Genomic DNA, 25,766 nt, shown 5'->3' with positions numbered 1-25,766 from the left:
TAAGCTGATCTATCACTGTAGTGCACACTTAGTGTAGTCTTTGCAGGCATCTCTATGTGCCCTTTGTGAGTGAGGGGCGCCCTGGTAAATATGTGCAGTTATTAAATGAAGAGCTGCACGTTTCTTTCTCCCGGGAGTTGCCCCTAAATGATTGTGATGAGGCTTGGACACGCCGACATGCAGAGCAACGAGACAGATCGGGCGGCAAGGGGCAGCCACACGGGGAATCTCACGGCAAGGGGTAGCCACACGGGGAATCTCACGGCAAGGGGCAGCCACACGGGGAATCTCGCGGCAAGGGGCAGCCACACGGGGAATCTCACGGCAAGGGGTAGGCACATGGGGAATCTCACGGCAAGGGGTAGCCACATGGGGAATCTCACGGCAAGGGGCAGCCACACGGGGAATCTCGCGGCAAGGGGCAGCCACACGGGGAATCTCAAACATGATCCCAACACAAGCAGCCACACACAGAAACACACAGGCGTATCAGTGCGAGTCGTGAGATAGAGCAACTGACGTGGGTCTCACCTACCTGCAGGACTCACGTCGAGGGTACACGCGGGTGGACAGAGGGCGGACACCGTTCTGCAGGGTATTTTAGAGGCGGTGTGTAAAACGATAAACATTCGCTGTCCTTTTTGAATTGAGACCGACCTCAGGACTCTAGTCCTGGTCGCCAGGTTTGCAAGCCAGGCACTTCACCAATGCACCATATCACCTGATGGACTACAACACACCACTAAAGGTGAAATGCCACATCTCGGGACTGCAGGGAAAACATTGGTACCGGTTCTTGGAGTTTAAAACATGTGCACCCTTCAACGTTTTCTAAACAATATTAGAAGAACATATCCTCCCTTTTTTGCCTGTCAATTTGGGTGGTTATGCAAAGCCAATTGAATAAAATGTGCATATTTCGCCTTGATATGCTAATTTCTGGTGACATCACATCCCATTGCATATGTTAATGAGCCCCTGCACTTTTATTTTGCAGGTCTACCTACCTGTGTGCATGTTCACGTTGCCACACATGATCCAGAGGGCCCCTCTAAAGGGGGGGGGTGTCATGATATTCCTGATATCTATAGGCATTCAAGGGCCTTTGGTCAAGGCGAGGACACCTCAATGTTAAGGGAGGGGGCATGGTGCAGGGCCCCCACGTGTGCATGTTACACCCCTTGTTCATTCATACTTTATATCGGGTGCATGATCTGGCAACATTGCCTGAACCCAAACATTGTGACAGGGAGGAACAAGACTGTCCAACTTACTGGCCAAGGAGGTGGTCAAAGCCCTTCTCCACTTCAGAGCGCTTGTGCAGCAGGGGCTCTGGAAGACCCTCGCCATCCTCACTTTCGCTGCTGGCCGAGCTCACCTCCACCTGCGCATGCGATGCGATTTCCTTAGGAATGGGGGTCTAGGAGCAGGAACAAAAATGATTAACTAACTTCATGAGAAGGAAAGGTGGTCCTGGCAGATAAAGTAAAGTAGCTTCATCAGAATGGTGGGTGTGATGGACAGCCCATGAATTAGGACCATGGAGAGAGATGCAGAAAAGAACGCTAGCGGAGAAAGACCGTACAGAGCTGTGATGACGCTTCTATGCACTTTATCTACGACAGGAAGTTAGGAGTTGGAAACAGCATTTATACAGAATACAGGTACACGATGTGCCTTGTGGCTGCCTTGACTATGAATAGATATTAAAGCTTATGTAATTTTTCAAAAATCCAGTAAAAGTATATTTTTTCATATCTATTTGTTATTTATTGTGTTGACTTCACATGAACTATTCACAAAATGATTTTACATTTATACATTAATAAAAACCATGATAAAAAGAACATACCCAATTTTCAATCAATTAAAGAAAACTCAATCTATACATATCACATGAATGAATTCATACTTTCTGTAGTTAACTTACATGCAACCAAATTCGGTATAAAGCAATATGCAGAGAAGGGGACTCAGAGTTAAGACAATTAGTCCAAAAGGCAGAGGAGTTAATAGTGCCATAGTCATTAACAAAGGGTTCCAAGTTGCACATGCATGTTGGTCCGAGTTGCATGCATTCTGTGAATACATGTTTGGCAGTTGCTATGTTATGATTTAACTTCCATATCCGACAAAACCTTAACTCAAGGGGTATGTTTAGCTGACAGCCACGTACTGTGAGGAGTGGTAGTTGGTTGATACGGAGCAGCAAAACTAATTTACGCACTTCAGGATTGAGGCATTGGATTAAATACGACTGTGTCCCCTTACAATTATGGCATAGGGTCGAAACGTGCTTGCATTCCTGCAATATAGCCAAATGCAAATAATTATTATTCGAGTCGCAAAGCTCGAATTTTCAATTTAAAACTGTAGTTCTTTACGCATCTTAAAGACATGTCAGGCACGTCAGTGCCGGCGCGTCTTAGCCGATTCTCAGAGAGTATTTAAACCGAGCAGACCGTTGTTCAAGTGTTACCTTCCCTATCATATTGTTGCAGACAAGATTTTACTGTGCAAACTTTGTAATTTTTCTTGCTTTTGTAGGGAAAGGTAGGTCAATAGGACCCCCCTCCCACTACATGTCCCACCTTGATTGAGACCCATGACTCGTCGGCGGCCCCCCGGCCTCCCGGGCCCAGGCGGCGGGGCAGCTGCCGGCCGACACATGGGGCTGCACCATCACGATACGTGGCAGAGGATAGAAGCCATCTTGTATTAAGCCATCTCCATCTTGCTAGAAACGTGCACATTCAACCCAAGGCAGAAACACTGAACGCTGCAGAGTGACCCCCACTTGACCACACTCACAGAGGCCCGCACTTTCCCCACCTCCCACTGCATGGCAGATCCGCTGAAGACTCGTTCTCACGAGTCACCAGACGCGAGCGAACAACAAAATAAAACACTGTAGCTGTTGACCTTCCGCAATACATCATTGCCCCAGCTATGAACGAGAATACTACGATGTAACTGAGATCAGCCCACACCCTGCCGGCCCCGACCCCTGCACCAAGCCCCCCAGCCATAGACGGTGTGGCGCCTTGCACCCATACCCACCCCGAAAGCCCTTGCAATGTGCAGAAACCATTTATGTAATATGTGCCTCGTTGACTAACGTTCATTGCTAACATAAAGGAGAATGGGTAAAGAGAAAGTTGTGCAACCGATATTACATGTAATGAAGAGATATACAAATACTGGACAGCTGATAACTGTGAGCAATAACTTGTGTTGCTCTCTTAATACACTCTTTACACACACCTGCTTGACACTACCTCATGTTCGTATGTCAACTGTAAATGTGAAATGCTATGAAAAAAAAGTATGATCATCAACTAGTATCCTATGTAAATACAATACATATGAGTGCTTTTAGGAACCCCATGTGTTGTTAGTCGCCCCTCACCCATACGACAGTAAAACCGCCTCGTGCAAGATGCCACGTACCGAGCTGCAAGGCCATTTCCCCCCTCCCCCTGCCCAGGCTCTCTCTCGAGATAGACGGTGTTCAAACAGCAAAGCCTTGCCTTCCCTCCCGACCCTGCTGGACCCGTTTCAAGCATCCGCCACCCTCCCCCGTGTCAGAGGCCGCCACAGCCGAACTCCGTGACTTACGAGCTACCTGGTCCTAAATCCCACCGTCTTTCAGGCACCGGTCACATGCCCCCCCACAGGTCAGTAGTACCTCCGTCGACCCCGAGTTAATGACCCTAGAAAGGGGGGCGCATACACGTGTACCAACAGATCATAATACCATCCCTCACTGTTATTGCCGTTATTGCCAAGGATGGTTAGTCAAGCACCCCCCCCCATGCCCCTGACTACGCCCATGGGGCCTGATTGCTCGAACCTAAGGTGCCTCCTAAAACCAATGTATTAAGACACTCCAGATCGTCTATCAATGTTCCTGACTATGTATTGATCTAAGGTCAACGCTTTCAATAGTTACAACTCAACAGGACACATGAAGTGTGATGAATGGGTGGGAATGTGTGGCCAAAAGGACAAATGTTAGTTTAGCTATCAATCGTTGTTACAAGACATGTCCGTCCCAGCGCTACATTCCGATGAGCCCAGCTGACCTCCCACCCCACGTGGTGCAGCACCAACGTCCACCAATCCTGGAGAAGAAACTGTATACAATGTATACCACCTAGCCATCACCACCCAATCCCTGAGACTCTGTGGCCCCTATAGCTTACCTCATGCATGACGTGTATTTGTAATATAACATACTGTCTTTGCTATTGTCAGACAGAGCGCTCTCGGAGTTTGCAGAGTCCTTTGCATGCCCTATATTGAACTATATAAAGCTCTTTTGATCTTACCCGCACTTGGTCCTGGCCTCATTCCCCTTCTGGGTGTGTCCATTATTGCCTCTCACTAAGGGGGGTGCATTTCTGGGGACGCTTACATTCACTTTTAAATTGAAGTTTTGATTTTAGGGTTACGGAGACCTTAGGATTTTAAAGAATTTTTGTAGAAACTATTGTGATATTTTTGTATGCTTTAACTGAAGCCTCTTTATGTAATCTTTAATGTGCCAACGCTTTTAGAGCTGCAGCCTTCTTTATCACAGTTATTTTGTTTCACTAGCGTGAATCAGCCGTAGAACTACATTACCCAGGAAAACTGTAGTTCTTTACACATCTTAAAGACACATCAGGCGCGTCAGTGCCGTCGCCTCTTAGCCAGTTCTCAGAGAGTATTTAAACTGAGCAGACCATTGTACAAGTGTTACCTTCCCTATCATATTGTTGCAGACAAGATTTTATTGTGCAGTCTTTTTTGTCGTTTTACTTGCTTTTAAATTGAAGCTTTGATTTTAGGATTACAGAGACTTCAGGATTTTAAGGACATTTTGTGGAAACTATTGCGATATTTGTGTGTGCTTTAACTGAAGCCTCTTTAGGTAATCTATAATGTGCCAACGCTTTTAGAGCTGCCGCCTTCTTTAACGCAGTTATTTTGTTCCACTAGTGTGATTCAGCCATAGAACTACATTACCCAGGAAAACTGTACTTCTTTACGCATCTTAAAGACACGTCAGGCGTGTCAGTGCCGGTGCGTCTTAGCCGGTTTCTGGTGGTTCGTGAGTGGAGAGAGGGCTCCCCGTGCTGTGCAGCTGCACATACAAAATTTTAAGTACCTAGGTTTATTGTGCATCAATACAGTATGTCGTGCAGTGATTTAATTAGGCGGATTCAGAAAAACTGGAGAATGAGGTTACAGGCACAAACACGTGACCGTACTTTAGATCATTCCTCTCCTGTTGAGGGGCATATCTATACTAGTATACACACAGTGGAGATGACCCAACTGCGGTAGATATGCTCACTACTGCAGAGGAGACTGAGATGGATGCTGCTGTTTACCCAGAGTTAGCTATTAGTACTTACCCTACCACCAACAAGTCTCTTAAAACATTGTTGCTAAATGCTCGTTCATTGGCAGGGCATGCAACAGAGGTGGCTGACTATATTTCGTCTGCTGACTTGGACCTTGCGATTCTGACAGAAACTTGGCTATGTGAGGCCAATTTACACCCCTTACAATTAGCCACACGAGCTGGCTATATGATCTTGCATACAGATCGGGTGGGACAAAGAGGTGGGGGGTGGGTAGCAATCATTTTTAGAGATAGTCTTAGAATATTTACATCCAGCATACAAGGGCTCGATGCTTGTGAGGCCCTATTGGTAAAATTGAATCTGAGTTACAATACCATTCTTAGCCTCCTTATGCTCTATTGCCCTCCAGCCTGCCTGCCAGACTTCCAGGAACAACTTCTGTTTTTTGTGGGATCTCATGTGAAACCTCAGGCCCCATTAATAGTGTTAGGTGATTTTAATCTCTGGGCTTATGATCCGTCTGATTCTTCAATCTTCTGGAGGGCATTGGGCTGAAACAATATGCCACTGTGCCCACTCACCAAGGAGGAAACATACTGGACTGGATTTTATCCAGGAATCAGTCGATCTCCCTATTAAATGTACAAACCTGTTGTTGGTCCGATCACCACTTTATCAATTTTTCTATTCTTATACTTAATCAAGCAAAGGACAGTGCACGCTTGCGTCCCAAATCCATCGTGCGTAGAAGCACTAGTATGGTCTCCCAATAGGCCTTTAATTCTATTGTATCTACTCAATTACTAGACTTAGAGGGCAACTGCTCACTGGAATCATTCACTGTTCAGCTACGAGATATACTTAATGATGCCTTTGACAAACTGGCACCTCTTAAGCCTTCTTTAATAAAAAAAAAAAGAAATGCAAATGAGTGTTAACCAGTGGTTTTCCCCTGACATTCTGGCAGCAAGGCAGCTTAAACATGCAGCTGAAAGAGGCTGGTGGAAAAACCTACAAAAACTACATTGGCACTGTATAAAGAGGGAGCCAAGCTCTATAAAGATGCTATCCTTAAAGCTAAAAAAGATACGTTGGAAGAACGTATCTTAGGGGCAAAATTGAGCACTAGGGACCTTTTTAATATTCTAAATGAGCTAAAAGGGAAGACATCAGAGTCACACTTAACTGTGGATGATGAATGGTGTCAAAAGATTCACAACAGCTTTACTGTGAAGGTTAGTCAACATCAAGGGAGCAAACTAACACACCCTCAAAAGAGTCAAGTTATAGGCATGGACGTTGAGGGCACATGCCCTAAAGAGGACAGTGGGGCTGATGCATTTGTATTCAAGCAGGTTAGTTCTTGATGTGTCTACAACGGTTGCAAAGATGAAACCTACATCATGTAAGGGTGATATTTTCCCAGTGTCATACTTTAAGGAATATCTCACCACCTTTGTGGTACCAGTCACATCATTCATTAACCATTCCTTTCGGGAGGGGACAGTCCCGGACTATATCAAGGAGGTTTGGATTACCCCACTGTTGAAGGAGGGTTTAGATTCAAATGAACCCCTTAATTATCGCCCCATAACAAATGTCCCTTTCTTATTAAAGAGTATAGACACAATCGCGAGTACTCAGTACGATGCCTATGTAGAAGAGAGGGGACTTCTATCTAAGGGCCAGCCTGGCTTTAGGAAAAAAGTACTGCACTGAAACGGCATTGGTGAATGTCCAGACCGGCATAGCTGAAATTGTAGATCAAGGCGGACTGGCCATTCTGCTGTTACTGGATCTGTCCGCCGCATTCCATCTGGTGAACCATGACAGAATGGCGGTCAGGCTAGCCGAGGTTGGAGAGTCGGCTGTGAACTGGATCAGATCTTTTCTTGGACCTAGGAAAGCCAGGGTAGCGAGGTGGGACGCTAAATTGCAAGAGGTTCTACTCGGCTGTGGAGTACCACAGGGATCTAGCGTTTCCCAATTGCTATAAAATATCTACCAAACCCCCTTTTGATCTCTTGAATGGTCTGGGTGTCAAATTTGCAAATTATGCTGATGACACTCAGATCATCCTGGAACTGTCTGGATCCTATGAAGCCAATTCACTGATGGTCGGCAGGATATTTGATACTATCAAAGCATGGATGGAATACAACTTTCTGGCTTTGTATGAAAAGAAGACCGAGATCTTGATAATCTGTAGTGCGGCAAAGTTAAATAAACTAGACCCCAGTATGAGGCATTCGTAATAAGGGGTGATAGTATAGAGGTTTCTAACCATGTAAAAACACTGCGGTTTGTCTTTGACTGTAATTTAAACTTCAACAAACATGTGTCTTTTTTTAGCTCAAGTTGTACATAATTGACTCAATTGCTATGGCAGATACAACCTTATCTGTCAGAGGAAAACAGGGCTTTGATAGCCACAGACACAATAAACACCAGGCTGGAATATTGCAATGTGCTTCTAGTCGGCATTTCACAAGCCAATGTGAAAAAGTTGCAAACTATTCAGAACGGGGCAGTCAGAGCTGTCTGTGGCATCAGATGCAGAGATCATATCTCTGCTGCCCATAGGAAGCTACACTGGCTCCCCGTTCATCAGAGGATTCACTTCAAGGTACCTTGCTTGGTATACAAATGCCTTGCAGGTGATGCCCCAGGCTATCTCAGTTTGCAAATTATGAGACTGCAGTACAGGCAAACATTACAGTCCAACAATAAGGACCTACTAACTCAGCCGCGCTTTAGACTCAAGAGATTTGGAGGCCCGAGGTTGAAATCTTGGGGGCTGGAATGATCTCCCCCACTCTATCAGGCAGTTGCCGTCAACTGTCCGGTTTAGAAAGGCTTTGAAAACCGACCTGCTTGATGGAGGAGGAATATAGGACTCTCCTCTTCTCTTCTTATTTTTCGATCCTAGCTCACTCCCCTGGCTTTCCTGCTTGTTTTTTGTTGTTTTGTCTGTGAGCACCCTGAAGCCTGCGGGCGTGTTGGCGCTATAAAAGAATTCTTTAGAATAGAATAGAATTAAAGGATTTCTTACATAGATAATAATTCTCCTCACTATCGTATTGAGGCTCCCAATCTGTTTGACTAAACAGATCATAATTTAATTCTAAAAAAATTGAAAATATTGCAGGTAAGCTCAGAGTCACAAGCTGCTCCAATTCTTGACAGCAGCTGCCATTTGGGTGAAGCCCTCGACTTTATGTAAAGCTACCCTCACTTTCTCAATACTTGTCCATAAAGGGAAATTAGTCCCAGCTCTAGTCTTAAATACTCTATCGGCATGAATACAGGTACATTTAGGATTTTACGCCATGGGTGCCCCTCAAGTCTACTCAGCCACAAGGTATCTCTCATTGACAGTGCCTCAATGCTGTATAATACGGCAGCACAGAAACACTATAGAGGGTCAAAATACCCTCCAGACTATAACCCACCAACTGACTCACAAACATTTGAAACAAGAATGGGAGTTGGCGTGCCTTTCTAGTTTTTGTGCTGATTATCCATGCATAATCCGCGTACACGCTCCACTCTAAGCCTAAGTGGAGGTAACTGATGACATATTCAATATTGCCTGCTGGAATGGTCAACCAAGTCTATTGATTTTCCTACTCACAACCAACATTGCCTTGGTTTTATCCAAGTTAATTGCCAAATCATTTGTGGCAGCATAGTTCATTCACAATTCTTTTAATCCCCAGATATGTATGAACAAACAGGACCACATTGTCAGCATATAACAGGCTGACAATCTGCTCACCTTGAATCCTAGGTGGGCAATTTGCCACCCTACGCAATCCGTTAGGTAAATCGACGAGATACAAATTAAACAACAGGGGAGCCAGCACACATCCCTGCTTGACGCCCCTGCCGACAGAAGTCGGGGCTGACTAAAGGCTGTCATTGTTCAGTTGAACCTGAGCCTTTGTTTCACAATGTTGAGCTTTAAAGTATGGATCTGTCTCCCAGGTCAACCAAACTTGTCTAATTGATTCCACACTAGGGTGCGGTTTACTCGATCAAACACTGCCCAGAAAATCGGTTTGTTACATCCAGAACACGGACACCCTTCCGTCTAGCTCTGTTTATAAGTCTGTCAAGTAATCTTATAATATGCAGAGTCGATCAGCCAGAACGAAACCCAGTCTGAAAGGCATCCAAGATATGGTTATTCTCAGTCCAGATGTGTAATCCTTTTAGAACAAATGACGAGAATACCTCCCCAGTCACATCTAACATGGACAGCAATCTATAGTTAGCTGGGGATGTTGGAACACCCTTTTTGGATGAAGGAGTTAAAATAGATTGCCACCATGAGTCCAGAACAGTCAGAACAGACTTTATCGTAGAGAAGCTCCAATAACTTAGCCCACCCCTCAGGATCTTTCTTAAGAACAACACTTGGTAGTCTGCTCGGGCCCGGGGCTCCAGAGCTTTTACATTTCTTTAGGGCATCGGAAATACGCTGTGGCACGTCAATAGGCGGGGGATATTACAGGTGCAGATGTACTCATGTTCGCACTTATGTAACTTGTCCAAACATCTTCACTAATAGGGTTGAGTACAAGATTAGTTTTAGGGCCCTTAGCCACAGGCAACACTTGCCAAATTGATTGCGTATTTCTAGTTTTTAATACAGCCAGCATTGCCACCATTTGCCATTTTGAACAGAGGACTTCCACCGTCCCAGCAAATTATATTTTCTTACATTTTGTTACCACAGCAGTGACTATGGAGTGGTGTGAAAGTGATCCAGGGTACAAGGCAAAAGCACTGAATGTGGTTATCGTGTAGGAGTGATGCTAGTGAAATGGTGCAAAGGATTGTAGGAACTGCTAGTAAAACAGTACAGAGTAGATACACTGTGGCTGTAGACCAGAGTTCTCCAGGACTGGCTGTGGAGTGAGGTGTGCAATCTTGAAGTACTTCAACAGGAAAACGGTCTGTAAACATATGCACTGGTTATGGGAATGGGCAGAAATACTGATTGAAGAGACGGACGAGAGCAATGGATATATGGAAAGACAGGCACAATACCTGGAGGAATGGGAAAGATCTCCGGTTGTTAGGAATAGATGGGAGGATTTACTGTAGGAATGGATAGGAGCACAGTCTAAGGAAAAGACAGACCCGCTGGTCCTGGAATGGACAGAAGCACTAGCGTATAAATGCACAGGAGCAATGGCTATGTAAGCCGGATGAACTCACCTCTGGGTATGGGGTGCGCACAGCTGGTATGGGGGTTACAGCAGATGGCGTGGGTGGTTGAGTTAGATGATCCGGAAAGGGTGTGGTTGGTAGGGTGGGGGATGGCTTGGGTTCAGGCTGCATGCTGGGAGCAGGATGGCTCTGCATTGACTGTTCCACCCCGTCCTTCAGCTCTTCCAGCTGCATTCCCAAGCGGAAGATCTCCCCCTCAACAAGCCTGAAAAACAAAGGATTGTGAGATGAGCAGAAGTGTGAGGAGGATGAAACTGTATCCCTGCGCAGGCCAAGCACCAGGAACTGATAGGAGGAAAGCGATCCTGGTTCATGTAGAACCGTGGGGTCTGAACAACATCCCAGAAGCGGGATACATGGATCCTGAGGCTGTGTAGAGAGCCTTGAAGAACCCATACATGGAGAGAAAAAGAGAACAATGGCATTGTTGAACCACATTTCAGGAAATGGTTACACTTTGACACCAGAAATACATCACTGCAGAGACAGAACAAGTGCAATCAGGAGATACAGCCAAGGAAACCATCTGCTGGGACCCTGGAACCAAATAGGACACCAGGACCCTGGTAATGTGAGATTGAGGGACCGGCTGGTAACATCCTTATAGGCATTTGATTGGAATGGGCGCTCACATAGTACAACAAGGGCTGTGCAATAATGAGCTGTGATCACTGCACAAGGTCTTAGAATATGAGATGCTTCCCATAGGCCAAAGCGTCAGCGATTCCCTGTGAAGCAGTCACGGAGATGCTCAGGCATCACTTCACCGAACGCGTCCGGTAGGAGCTGTTCCTGCGCCTATGCCTCTGCCAGGGACATCCGCCTAACCTACACCAGAGATCTATATCATGAGATCCATACCACAATCCAGTCAATAGGCCATCACTTAAGATGCATATCCATGCCTCAAAGTAATATAAATGGCAGGTGGGTCTTACCACTCCCAGGTGCTATAACATAACAGGAATGTGGCCACAGGGACTTCTGCACACCGGGGAGTTGTATATCTCAGAGGACGAGCACTGCGGTCTGGGCACTAAGCAGAAACAACACCCAACAAGGGCACAGACCGACTGAGACAAGGCCTCCCAACGGGTATTAAATACACTTTAAGATTTTGGGGGAAAAAACGATCCAGTGAAACCTGTAGATTAGGAGGGCATGACCTATGAAATAATTGGGAACAAGATAAGATGTCAGCATGGTTTGAAATTGAGGGGAGCTGGGAGATATTTAGCTCCTTCTTGTAGTCTAAAAGTGCACAGTTAGATTCATACCAACAGCTACCAGGACATTTGGCTCCCCAGGCCAAATGATGCTGAACAAATACACCTATGTAAATTTAACTCTGTGTGTTTGGAACAATTTATAAATACAAATTACTACACATCTTTACAACATGTAAAGCATAATGGGTCATAAATAATTGATAAAATGTTCTGTTTGCATCTTAAGTGGAAGTTGGATTTGTGGGACGCTATCCACTAACTTCTCATTCCCCATTGGTAGCTCCTGGTCACCGGTGAATGCTGGATACCCAGGAGATGCTTTTAGCTCCTGCTTATCCAAGCTTAATTTCGAGCACTGTGTCAGGGATCGTTTCCATGGAGTTGCGGGACCATCAGCTCACATCCCAGAAGGTAAGTCATTGTTTTTTCTATTCCTCGCCACACACAGGGTTTATGTCACTGGCCATTCAGTGATTGTGAGGGAGATGCCCCCCATCCTTCCAGAGTACGAGAGTCATAATACCAACCTGTCTGGATCAAACTCCCCAAGGGGCTCCGCTGGGCCTCGGCGCTGCCTCAGTAGCCGGTGCTCCTCGCGGGCCTGGAGATAGGCCCTCTCCAGAGCATCCTGTGCCCCCTTCAGTCTCTGGAGAACCTAGAAAAAGACCAGCCTGGGTTAGGAGAGAGGCTTAGGTGTATAACATCTGCCGTCTATTCTCTGCTAGTCTCCCAGCTTGCCTAGGCATGGACAGCACAGAGGACTGAAAGGTCCCTGCATGCAGCATAGAGCACTATGCAAGCAACCAACAGAGGAGAACATTACGCGTCTACTTTTCTCTGCTACTGTCGAACACCACTCACCTCCCTCTCCTACTCGATTCAACTCCTTCTGATTTCTTGAGAGTGATGAAACTGTTGTACAAGACGGCAACAAAGCATAATGCTGCCAGCTTGCACCTGCTTCACTTTGCTTCGTCAGTTTCACCCCTTCACCTGCAGTGCTTTCAGACAGGAGTTGCTAAACCAGTACCCAACATAAGAGTATGACCCTCCATCACATGCCTTTCTCTCCTTTCTTCTGTACACCTCCCTTCCCTGCATCGCTTCCTTCATTCCCCCCTGCCCCCAAGCCACACCCACCGAACTAGCTGGACCCCAGGGCAAGTCGAGAACATTACCTAAATTAGGAGTGCAAATCCCTCCACACCCCAGTTCTTCACCTTAAAGACAAGACGTAGAACCTTGATGAGAAAAGGGTGTAACTACTGGTTGGAGAAGGGAAATGTTTGCATATGTTGTGGATACGTGGAAAGGTGATCCATAGTCATGTAAACACTCTGTCTGCACCCCATGGGTATCCTGGAAAATCCCTGATAAGATTAAAGGTATTTCCCTGTAATTCCTTTTATAAGAACTGCGCTGCTTTTTTACAGAAGACACACCTGCCATGGAGTAGCTAGACATGCCACACACTGAACATACAAGCAGAACATAGGCAATAGCGTCCATCCCAATCAGGCATATAATAAATTCTTCATTGTGTAAGGTAGTCATATTTTGTATGTAACCCTAGTGGTGTAAGGTAGCCATATATTCGCATTTAGCATAATAGTGTAAGTCAGATATATTTCGTATTTAGCTTAATGGTGTGAGTTAGCCAGATTTCACATTTAGCCTAATGGTGTAAGGTAGTCATATTTTGCATTTAGGCTAATGGTGTAATGTAGCCATATTTCGCATTTAGCCTAATGGTGTAAGGTAGCATTATTTTGCATATAGCCTAATGGTGTAAGGTAGCCATATTTTGCATTTTGCCTAATGGTGCAAGGTAGCCATACCTTGCTTTTAGCCCAACTGGTAGGGGTGAGAAATGCGTGGCACTCAGAGGGATTGGTTGGGGGCAGAAACCCTGGGGCACTAGGACTGAATGCTGGGGACAGGGAATGTGCATCAACTGGATGAATTGCTGGAGGTGGTAAATGCATCGCACTAGAATGAACGGTTGGGAGTGGGAAATGTATCGCATTTAGATGGAACTTTGGATGCACTAGAATGAACGGTTGGGAGTGGGAAATGTTTCGCATTTAGATGGAACTTTGGATGTAGGAAAGTATTGCTACTAACTAACCTACTAACTACCATACTGAAAACTCACCTTTCTGCATACACACCTTAAAAACTCTGAACTAAGCACTTCACAACAGCCGACAGGAAAAAAGAACACACACACACACAATCACACCTCAACACCACATGACGGCTACCAACTGAAAATGGGCCAACGATCAGTGACCAGTGTCTCTGTAATGAAGCTGCCAACAGCACATCCAAGCTCCAAACCCTGCTACCCTCCTCCCACTGCAGATCTGCCAGAGCGTCAAGAAACTATGCAAGTGGCAACAGTGCACGGTGCGAGACCCATCAATGTTAAATTCTACTCTGTACAGTCACCTCTATAATTAAATGTGTCTACATTATGACGTGCTCTGCCTGATTGCTTGAAGCAATTTAGTTCTAGACAGCCTCAGCGCTAGCAGTTAAAAGTGCTTTACAAAAACTGCATGACACAGGTAACCTTTACTCTTCCCTCATCATCCTTCTCCTCTCGCCTATTCACCATCCTTCTATTTTCTGTCTTATATTGCTTTGAAAGGGCCTGCAAGTCTTATCAAGCTTTACCCAAGAAACCTGCATACATTCTTCAATGGGCCTAATTCATGGAAGTGTTTTATAATGGCGCAATCCCATAGGAAAACGTTCCATGAATCAGGCCCAAGGCCTACTCGGCCCCTTCCAAACAGGTCCACAGAATACCACCAGTGCACAGAGTAGAGCATCCACAGAAAAGAGGCAGCTATGAAGGTGTGCAGAACGAGAGTGACTGTTTCTTCCCTCCCTGGCCCTGTGCCTTCATCATCTCGGCACAGCTGGCCCTCAACGACCTTCCAGTACAGACTCCAACATACTGCGCGTCCGCATTCTGCCCCAGGACTAAGGTAAACCCTGCTGGGCTATTGAGGGAAACTGCTGAGTGTTTATTCAACCATGTCTGCCGCAGCGCAGTCATTAAGCCAAGTCCCAGTTCGTCTCCCCCCTCTGCCTGACGCCGATAGGAGGATCTCTCTTCTTCTACTTCCACCTCCAGGGAGCCAGTAGGCGAAGACGACCCCCTTTAAAGGCCGACTCTTAAGGCCTGTTGCCCCTATCTGGCCCGGTCCGGCAATGGCCATTGGCAGGCCGGCCAGTCTCTTTCCCTTATGGACTCGCTCCTACCTCGCAATAGCACTCCCTTCAGGACCAAGCACTGTCCTAACTTCCTTGCAGTGCCCCCAGAGCCGCACGCCTGTCCTGGAAGAACACCAGGCACGGTCCCCTAACCTGCGTGCTAACCACTATTCAAACTCGCCTTTCGCACAGGTACCACTCTTTCCTCACGTCCCTCCTTACATTCTCAAAACGGTAACTGTAATCGACTTTGTGTCCCCATACTGTTACCAGGTGAAAGAGCGAGGCTCCTTTAAGAAGGAGGAACCGAGAACGAGGAGAGGGAGCGGGAAGCAGGAGGAAGGGGAGGAGTAAGGGAAGGAAGAGGGCAGTAATGTATGGAGGCGAATAAAGTGATGGTTGAGAGCAGGTTGGCTCCGCGTCGTTTGTGATTCATGCATGCAGAGGCCCAGTTAAGTCCTAACACATCCCATAATGAGTCCGGATCCTACTGACTCTTACAGCTGATGAAGCCTTCTGCCCTTCGTGGTGCCGCTCTGCCAGCCAGTGTCATTGTGTACTTATTGTTGTCTTTTTACATAATGCCACTGCTGTAATTCAATTTGCTTTGCGACTCACTCTCTCTTGGCCCGTTTGCCTGCACTGCTGATGTAGCCCTCAGCCCCTCCAGATGCGGCTTTGTCAGCTTGTGACATTTCCATTTGCGGTTGCCCATATACATATATGCCATCCCTGTAACTGAACTCGCTACCGTGATGTATACATCTCCTGCATCTGTATGACTTACTATCCCACTGCGTATCTGTCATACCACTCATCTGTAACTGCAACTAGCGCCTAGATGCCTCAGGCCTTTGTGCGCTGCTACAAATGAAAAAATAAAATAAAATAAATGAAAATAAACAGGCCTCGGATCAGACTTCAGCCGATTGGCCTCGTTCCTTAGAGCAGCTACGAAATGCCAACTCTTTACACATCCTCGTGAGTCAGCTGGGGGCGATAGCCAATGATTTCACACAGAGTTTTCTCTTTGGGCAAACGGTCCATCCCGATTGTAATGTAATTTCTGTGAGAGATATATCAGGTATTTCCGCTGTCCCAATTAACTGTTTTTTGGGTACCATGGTCTCTGTCTCCACCTGGTGACTAAAAATGAAACATCCACCGAACCTGGCTCCCTAATTGAGATTCAAACCAATCACCCCCAAGACATTCACATTGCACCGGGATGGAAGAAGCTTTGGTGGGGTTCATGGGCGAATCACTCCAGCCTGGTTTCAACATTTTTTAAATATTCTCCTCCACACACACCTTTGTGAAGAACTCTATGCTCAGAAGCGCTGACAGACAAAACAAGCATTGGCAGTGCCAACAGTGTGGGCTTTTGTGTAGTAATGGAAAATGCCAGGCACTACTGGAGTTGTATTAACCTTCGACTGATGGTAGTGGGTTCCATGTAATAATGTCCCCACTACTCAATCAGTCGAAGGTTAAAAAATCTTTTTTTTTTTTTACCCTGTCAACATATATATGGTCACCCAAATAATATCGCCACGCCATTTTCCCGGCGATATTATTTACAGTGACCATATATATGGGGATATTATTACCTGATACCTGGTAGTGGGCGCAAAAAGGTGCGAGTACCTGGGCATCTAAAAGCAGTGCCCAGCAAATGCCTAATACTTACACACAAGCCAAAACCTTTAACAGGACTTCAGTGACGGACAAGCATAGTGCTTATAAATGGAGTAGCTGAAGGCAGAACTGGTTACAGCATTTTAATTACACCAGTAGCCAGTTTACAACTCCAAATAAGCCATTAACTAGAAGAATACTTTCAGGCTAAGGTTTGATTAAAGCAAGGTCAAAGGGTTCCTATGAGAAGGTATTTTGGGCGGGAAGAGGCAGGAACTGGGTGTCATTGGCCATAGGGATTAGCATTGCCATGGGCATCCAATGGGTAGGCAAATAACTAATCAACACCTACATATTTTGTGTCCCTCCTCAAGTGCCATTTCCCCCTATCTGTACTATAATGCAATCAGTTGGCCCTTACAAGCCAAGCAGGAAATGTACCAGAACTTACAAACAATTGCGGAGATGGCACTTCTGGTAATGAAGAGGAGTATCGCCACACACACACTTAAAGAAGAGTGGACGACAATAGTCAGACGCAAGAGAGAAGAGGTGCTTCCAGGAAAGGGAAATTCAGGTAATGCTGAGGGGTGTTAACACCCATAAACAACGTAGAGGAGGTACCAGTGTCGAGAAGCAATGGAAGGGAGAGGGCTTCTGGTAATGGAGAGGGTTGCCACCACTCACAATCAAAGAAGAGGGTCCAACAATAACAGTGAAGAGGTACCAGCACTCAAAAGCAATGGATGAGAGGTGCCAGAAGGTTACATGTCTTTCCATCGAATCTATTCCATCCAAGATTAATACCATCAAATCTTTTCTATTGAAAAATGTTACATTGAATTCCCTTACATAAAGTGCAAAGTGTTTATGCATCGAACCCCTTTCATCGAATAGGGTTTCGTTATATAAACATTTTACATTTTTTGCATGGAACGTCTATGAAACATGCATTACGTCATAACGTTACAGGGAGCTGTCCAGTGCTGAAATCTATACATTATTTCAGCACTGCCCAGCTTCCTCTAACTTGTGGTGTTTATTGTTTTTGGGGGGTATTCCCCCATACCCCCCTTAACCCAACAGGGGTTCTTCCTCCCTAACCCCCCACCAACCCCCATTTTCAAAATGTAACCCTTGTCCAGTGCTGAATTCTTTAATGTATTTCAGCACTGGACAGCTCCCTCTAACTTCTTGAGTTTATTGTTTATGGGGGGGTCTTCCCCCAAACCCCCCTCAAACCCCAGAGGTCCTCCCCCTAGCTCCCCCAACCCCCATTTTCAAAAGTTAACCCTTTTCTCAACCCATTGAATTTCCAACTCAAACATACATTTCGATGGAAAGACTGCATACCGTGCCAGAACTCATAGGCAACAGATGAGAGGTGACTCGAGGTAATTAGGCAATGAAGAACATGTCACAACTCGCAAGCAACTAAGAGGGGATGTTAACACCTACAAGCGACAAAGAAGAGTTGCCAGCACTCGAAAGCAATAGAGGCGTGATGGTACTTCTGGTAATTGAGGTGGTGTCAACACTCGCAGGCAACAAAGAAAAGGTTCCAGCACTCACAAGCAGTGGTGCAGAGTTGCAGTGTCACCACTCATAAGCAAAGAGGAGGGGTGCCAACAGTCACAAGCAACGGAGAAGAGGTGCCAGCACTCACAAGCAGTAGATGAGAGGGGACATCTGGTAATGAATAGGGGTGAAACCACTTACAAACAACGAATAGGGGTGTCAAAAGTCACACGCAGTAGATGAGAGGGGACTTCTGGTAATGAAGAGGGGTATCACCACTCACAAACAAGGAAGAGGGGCTCTCAACACTCACAAGTAACCGAGACGAGGTGCAGACACAAGCAGTGGAAGAGAGTGACCAGCACTCGCAAGTAATAGAGAAGTGGGCAGTTGTGGTAACGAAGAAGGGTGTCACTACTTACAAGCCACGCAGAGGTGGCGTCAACTTTCATAAGGAAAACAGAAGAGGTGAAATATTAGTGATTTGCCACCTGTCACAGGTACCTCAATAGTAAACACGGAACATGTAGGCAATGGGGGGCAAAGGGGAAGGGAGCACTAGTACTCATTCAATGAAAGAGAGGTGCAGCTACTTAGTGAGAGTAATACACATTTACTTGACCAAGAAGATACCAATGTAAGGTCCTTGTAACAAAGACAATACACAGGCAACAGCAGGAGGTACCTTCAACTGTTCTTGCAGTGGAAGCTTCCCCTTCTGGAGCTGGTCTTCAAATGATTCAACCTACAACATAGGAACAGAATGCTGTGACAAACAGACACAATCCAGGAACCTACCGTGAACATGGGGTCAAGGGCCTCACAGCGCCACGGCATTGTGCCTACAGGCCGCCTGGTGTAGTTTAGGAAGCTAGGCATGTGTCATTACTCACTCACTCACTCACTCACTCCTTCATCATTATACTGCCAAAGCCACACGATAATTGTCATCTTTCAACTGTAGCAAATGCCAAAGAAGAACCATCCTAGCGAACAGGCAAAAAATACACACCCTAAACATATTGGTACATCACACTCCATCAAAGACCCAACTTGCCTGCCTCTGGAATTTGTCTGCCTGCTTTGCGAGGGTCTGTGTCAGGTACTCTCCAGGCGATGGCTCTTCGGTGGAGTGGCCTCCATCGGCTCTAGGCAGGCTGGCTGCCTGGGGAGGCAGCTGGGGTGCGGAACTATGATCTCCCACGGCAGGCAGAGATCCTGAAAGGTAACCAGTGTGATCAGGACAGTGGATGCTCACACACTTGCATAGCCAATGAACAATCTCTGAAATACATTCTTCTCGGTCCAAGTAGGGCTGCGGCAAGATACATTTCTTCAACATTAAATCATTTGTGGATTACATATGCTGAGTGCCGAGAACCCTCTTGCGTGTTATTTGTCTGAAGATCGTCCAACTGAGAACCAACAAGAACAAGAAAACCTTTTCTATGGGATGATGTACATTCAGGAGGGAACATTGGTATATCAGTGTGGACCCAACCAGAAAGAGGGACCTACACTGAAACAACAGGCAATTCACAGCTAAACAAGAGTGCCAACAGAAACCCCAGACACATGTTTCTGCCTTCGTGGGTGTCAGCAGTGAGATGTGGTGGTGATGTGTGTTGTCAAGCATTTAAACAATTGCCAAAAGTGCTCCTTTCTCTCCTACTTTAGTAATCTCTCTGTGGCTGTCACACAAGATGGAAACACATGTCCTCTTCATACAGAATCTATGAAAGAAATCAATGCTGGAGAAACATTGATATAGGTAAGTAACCCTGAATTCGGCAAGATAATATTTTTTCTGAAATACAGTGTTTTGGAATCTTCCCTTACATGAAGATTTCAGAGTCAGATAAAACATGTTTAGTATACTGAGCCTGTGAAAAACATCCACACACACACATCTACAGCACAAGTATTCCGATGTTAGAATTATTCATAATTTCAAATTATTTTTCCATTTCCCAACATCAAGTGTTATTAAAAAAATGTGACTCTATTAAAGACCAAATGTTGCAGAAACATTATTACCCGTAAGTAACTTTTATCTCTTTATTTGCATGAAGCACTCTCAAAAATACACATTCCCTTATGCCATGAGCGAAGGCAGAACTGCATATCTGCATCTAAGGAGGGCACTCTCACTACCACACACTTAACTCCAGGTGACTACAATTGCATATCTATATCTAAAACCCATAAGCCAATATAATGAATATATGGTTGCAGGTAATAACAGTAAAACAACAGAGGTGATGGCTGGAAGGTTTAGAATACATCTTAACCTCTGGCATTGCTCTGGGCAATCCTCCAGACCATCATTATTCACCTGCCAAGCCATTACAAAAGGGGAAGGACCATATGCAAATCAGGCTTGGTCCCACCCACTAAGGGGCAGTCAATCCTGAACTGCTTGGTCACATGACTTCTGCATGAGACCACAAGCATCCCAGAAATGTTTCAGCCTTGTTGGGCATCATCAGTGAGGAGTAGCTTGTGTCTCTATGCCCAGCAGGCATGGGACCCACATCTGGGCATACCCGTCCCACTCGGGGTGACAATAGCAAAACCAAAGAGGTGTGGGCTGAAAGGTTTAGAATGACCATGGAAAGAAATAACCTGGACATATAGTGAAGTGTTAAAAATTAAGATGTCAAAGTGAACAGTTTTACAAGCAACATAAGTAGTAAACATGTAGAAAACTGAAGAACTAAATATAATCCATTGTATAATTGTATCAAAAAAGGAACATTTTGTTGAAATAATATGTTTTCTTTTGAAAATGTGTTGTTGATTTCTTATTGTTTTAGAATATACAAGGTAGCCTTCAGAATAACCTGCACAAATAAACACTCGTTCTTTTGCTTTTACCTATTTTTATCCACCAAGCTATACTTAAAAAAAACGGGTGAAACTACACGTTCTCTTGCGACCATTGGCCTCACTGCTGCAAACCATAACATACTACTTATCTCCAGATGTGTTTTCTTATTCCTCTAGGTTTTTGGGAATTAAATCTTTTAATGTAGCCTTTTTTTCATAAATAAATATTTGTACCTCTATCTTTTCAGTGTTCTTAGCTTTTGTGCAATTGTTATTACTTTGTACTTAATATATTCATCCTCTTCAAAAGGTATATTCCTAGAAATACATGCCTGGCACACAACAAAAACACACATATAACAATCAATGAAGGGTCTAATCCGATTAATTCCAAGATATCGAGTACTGTCTGTTTTAAATCACAAATGAAAAGGATTTCAGCATAGCTGATCATCTTTCCCCAACATCCCCAATTGAAATCAGCATCGACTTTTGGTAGTTCACCTTGAGCCCTGACTGTAATCCATGTCTGCGTATCTGTCTGGCAGAGGTGGAGACACAAGTACAAGAGAGTAAACATTATATTCTGTTCCCCCAGGGACCAGAACTTTTGCAGCAGTCTAGTCCTCATCTAATATGGCCACCTGACGTCGCTACAAACTTGCACTGCGCCCTACGCTCAGTGCATTGTATCTGTGATTCTAGCCTGGTACCCACTGCTGTTTATAGTCTCTTTTCATCCCTCTTGTTGCTTCCTCTAGTAGTTTTTCCCCCACAGCGCTTTCAGTCTGTCCTCCTTCGTTCCGCGCCTTTTGCGGTCTGCTACCCTCTGCTTCCTCCCTCGGGAACCTATGCTTCTGCTTACAGTCGCTCTTCCGACTGGTGCTTCCTTTACTCTCCCCATCTTTCCTTCTTTCTTTCCACGACCAGCTCCTCCTAATCAGCTGGCACTGCCTTTCCTGTCCTCTCCCTATCTGTGCTCCGCACTTATACTTTTCACCATCCTGGTGTTTTATTTTCTATTCTTTTTGCTTACCTGATATTCCGTTTCTTTCTTCGTCTTCCTGTTTTTTCTTCGGAGCTACGCCCGTTCACGTTTGTGGACTCACCTACAAAGAAGCAAGCCTTCTACGACATCCCAGTCATTTTTGCATAGCGTTCTCTTGTACTTCGTCTGAGAGATTTCGGACTTTCCCGGATACAAGAAGAGGAGTTCTAAGCCACAGCTCTCCAGTGCTCATTTACTCCTTGGCCACCAATTGCATTCAGATTCAAGGAAGGATCTTTCAACAGGGTTTCTTGGTGCTATCAAGCTTTCTCCCTGCATTGGGTTTGGCTCCCTCGGGTTCCCTTTAGCTGGGACTTTTAATCCTGCCAGGGTGGCATCTGGGGGAGCCAGACCTTACCTCCACGATAAGAAGGGTAGGAAGAGTCGGAGCCCAAGAAGACCAACCTCAACAAGTCCTCAGAGGCCCTGAGCAACCCATCTGGAGAAGGAGGTGAGGAGGGGTCTCGGGAGGGTACTCCAGACAAGGCCAGACACGACAGTATCTCCTGAGGTAAGGCTAGGATAGACATGGCTGGATTTATCCGGCATGCTAGAACATCATTTGGGAAGAGTCGTAGTTTAAATTGTCTGCCTTCTACTGTAATTCTCTGTTAGGCAGAATCATATGCAGTACCCTTTGGGAACACTACACACAATTAAGACTACAAGTGTCAGTACAATTTCACCTTTGGTACAAGCCTGTACTACACAGTAGAGTGTTAGCGATGGCTGAGCAGCCAGACTTATCTCAAGAGTAAAGTGAGCAGTAGAACAAGTTACACAAAGGGCCAACAAATACATTGATTCAAACAAACACTTACTCAAGGTTTATTGGTAAAAGAATATACATTTATTTACACGGTCAGTTTGAAAACATTACACTAGCAAGAGAAGCTCAATATCATATACCGATATACTACAAATACACAACCAATAAATTCAGCTCCCCTGAAGTCGGAGCAAAATGGCACTTCGGATACTTTAAAAAGGGGTAAAAAGACATGGTTATAAGAACCAACAGCACAAATACTTTCATAGGCAGGGCAAAGGATTTCAGTAAATTACAACCAGCAATTCAGTTCACAGGCCAGTCAATGGTTCGGAGTCTTTGTATAGGATAGCACAGTTCTGGTAATAAACGGTTAAGTCTTTGCCACGGATCTCAGAAGAATTTGGTGAGGCAAAAAGTTAGACAAATGTTTAGGTAAAGACAAGCCTTCGAAGTCGGGAAGGTTTCACAAACTTTCACCGTGGCCGAAAAGATTTCCGGACCGCGTTTGCACAGTACCTTAGAACTGAAGAAGAGCTGTAGCTGAGGCAGTTGTTCCTGGCAGTTCGAGCAGATCTCGCTGTTCCTGAACTTCAGTCGTGGGGACAAGAAGGAGGACGTCGGGAGGTTCCTGCACTGCCCAGGGATGAGGCCACAAGCTTAGCAAAATGTTGGCTTAAGGTGTGAGTGCCTTAAAGTCCACAAACTGGTTTCCTTCCCCGTGGCTATCTGGTTTTCAACAGTACTCTGAAGAAAATTCGACCAGGATGGGGACGATGTCCAGGTGGCTTGTGAGTTGGTTGTTCCCACCAAACTCAAGGGAAGAAGTTAACCTTAAAGGGCTTCTATGTCGATGGAGTTTTAGGCAATTCGGACCTGCAGCAGGGCTTCACCGGTCGTCTAGGAGTTGCAGCAGTCCTCTTCCTTCAGCTCGTCTTTGGTTCTTTTGTTCCAGTGGTTGACTTTGCTTTTCAAGTCCCAGAGACCTGCTTTTAAACAGTTTTCCCCCATTCATTCAGACTGGCTGTCACTCACACAGCAGAGTGGCTGTCCTTGCCGGACTGCCAGCCGGCCAATCACGCAAGTGTACATTCAGGTCTCCTAGGAGACTAAGCACAAGGAGTTTTGGGCACCTGCATCACATCTTGTCCATCCCAGACACTCAGGCGCCAGAGGAGGGCTTCAGCACTGAAACCCGCCAAACACCAACAAACAAAGGGACTAAACCTGGTTAGGCGTGCAGAGACAAACACAAGAAGGACCTTTCCTAAAAGAAATGGTGAAAAAAAGTCGACCAGAGTCTGTTTTTACAGATAGGTCTGGGGCGCCTGTGGGATGTTTGTACCCATGCATACAAGCCCTACCATAAAACTGTGCAGTACTGGCATGGAAAACATCATGATGGCCAGAACTCCCCAGAGAGTGCACAGGGAAAACATGAAGAATAGACTGCCACCCATTTTTGCCTATGTTGTGAGCACAGGAGGGCACTGCCTAAAACCACCATTGGGCTACACACACAGTAGCCTGAAACCATTGGGAATGGCAATGCTGATTGCCAAAAAAGCAACTCAGAACTGTGGGGAATTCATTTTCTTAATCCCAACAATGATTGCATTACCAGTACTCACCACTATCAGAAAGCCAGCGTTTTAAAACCACCAGACTTTTGTGTAAAACTGAACAAATGAAACAAAACGAGATCAAGGAAAGACTTGCTAAGAGGTGGATACAATGTAAAACTATATTCTGAAATGACTTGAAGGAAGTAATTATTTAATGTATAGGTAAAAATTGTCAGTTTGATTTGAATGTAGAAAACTGGGAACAAAAAGTGACATTTAGCTGAAACCTGGCTTAATGAAACTGAATTCTGCCTGACAACTACCCCCGACAGGAGTTGAAACTGGATGCTCAGCCACTCTGCCCCTGGCCAAAAGGAGTTAACACCTCTCCGATTAGATTAGGGGTGGAGCATCTGGGGACTACAGGGAGTTGGACAAAGGCCTGTCCTGGACTCAGGCAAATGTTATATTGGGGGCGTCGTAAAATAGCTTCCTCTTGGGAGAAACTGGGGGGCAGCTGTGCCTCTGCGAACAAGCTGGCTTGGGGTAAGTGGATAAACCAGTTATTCCACCATGTGATGTGGGAAGCCACACCCCTGTTTGACCAGGGCATAATTTTAAAAAGATAGATAACTCATAGTGCGGACTTGTCAGAATTATATAAGTAATATCATTATTTTTGTGATTTTTCTGTGAACATTTTAAGAGGCGGTAGGACCCTGTGGTGTATTCTGGGGGGTTGCTAGCAGAAAATAGGGTCTCACTCCAAATGTATGCATGTTAAAAATCTGACACTTCATCAATTAATGTCCATACTCCTTGCACACATGTGTGTAACTTTGGGTAAATGTCCGATATTGCAAAACCAGTTAAAAAGCGCAAAATGTTGTCATTTTTGAATGCAAGCCCCCAGGAAGATCAGAGGAGGACAAGCATGGACCATAAGGAATATAAAATGTGTACATGTAATTTCAACAAATTGTATATCTGGGAAAGATGTATTTGAATCAAATATAGATTTGTGGGCAAACTGACATGGGGAGGATCCTCTAACCCCTAAACAGACCTCATCATGATGACAATCCATTTCCTTCCCCCAATCATGGGAGAGGGGAGAATTGGGCCAATGACAAGTAGAGAGGGGCAGGCTTAGCTAGGCCCAGGCACACACCCATTTTCAAAACACATAAAAAGAGACTGCTGGGACAGGTAGAGACATTCGATTCCATTTGCTGCGGAGCATGCTGATCGACGACTTCACATCCAGAGATCCAACACTTAGACTTCCAAGCTAAACAGAGACTACAGAACTTTGAACCAAGAAGGCCCACTGCAAGCAAAAGTATTTGTCAG

The 25,766-nt window shown here is 45.3% G+C and overlaps 1 protein-coding gene across 4 annotated transcripts in view; it reads right to left on the bottom strand.

Annotated features, from left to right (window-relative positions):
• Positions 1 to 25,766, bottom strand: part of AKNA (AT-hook transcription factor) — a 442,732-nt gene that overhangs the window by 191,448 nt on the left and 225,518 nt on the right. For all 4 annotated transcript variants that reach the window (XM_069609684.1, XM_069609685.1, XM_069609686.1 and 1 more), the window contains exons 6-10: positions 19,260 to 19,420; positions 18,888 to 18,947; positions 12,349 to 12,476; positions 10,581 to 10,797; positions 1,275 to 1,420 (exon numbers count right to left, since the gene is read on the bottom strand). In XM_069609684.1, the coding sequence (XP_069465785.1) occupies positions 1,275 to 1,420; positions 10,581 to 10,797; positions 12,349 to 12,476; positions 18,888 to 18,947; positions 19,260 to 19,420 (712 nt within the window). The remainder of the gene's footprint in view (positions 1 to 1,274; positions 1,421 to 10,580; positions 10,798 to 12,348; positions 12,477 to 18,887; positions 18,948 to 19,259; positions 19,421 to 25,766) is intronic.

Source organism: Ambystoma mexicanum, chromosome 8, assembly GCF_040938575.1.
Source record: "Ambystoma mexicanum isolate Mex_15411 chromosome 8, UKY_AmexF1_1, whole genome shotgun sequence".
NCBI classification, from domain to species: Eukaryota; Metazoa; Chordata; class Amphibia; order Caudata; family Ambystomatidae; genus Ambystoma; species Ambystoma mexicanum.
This window is presented reverse-complemented; position numbering and strand designations above follow the sequence as displayed.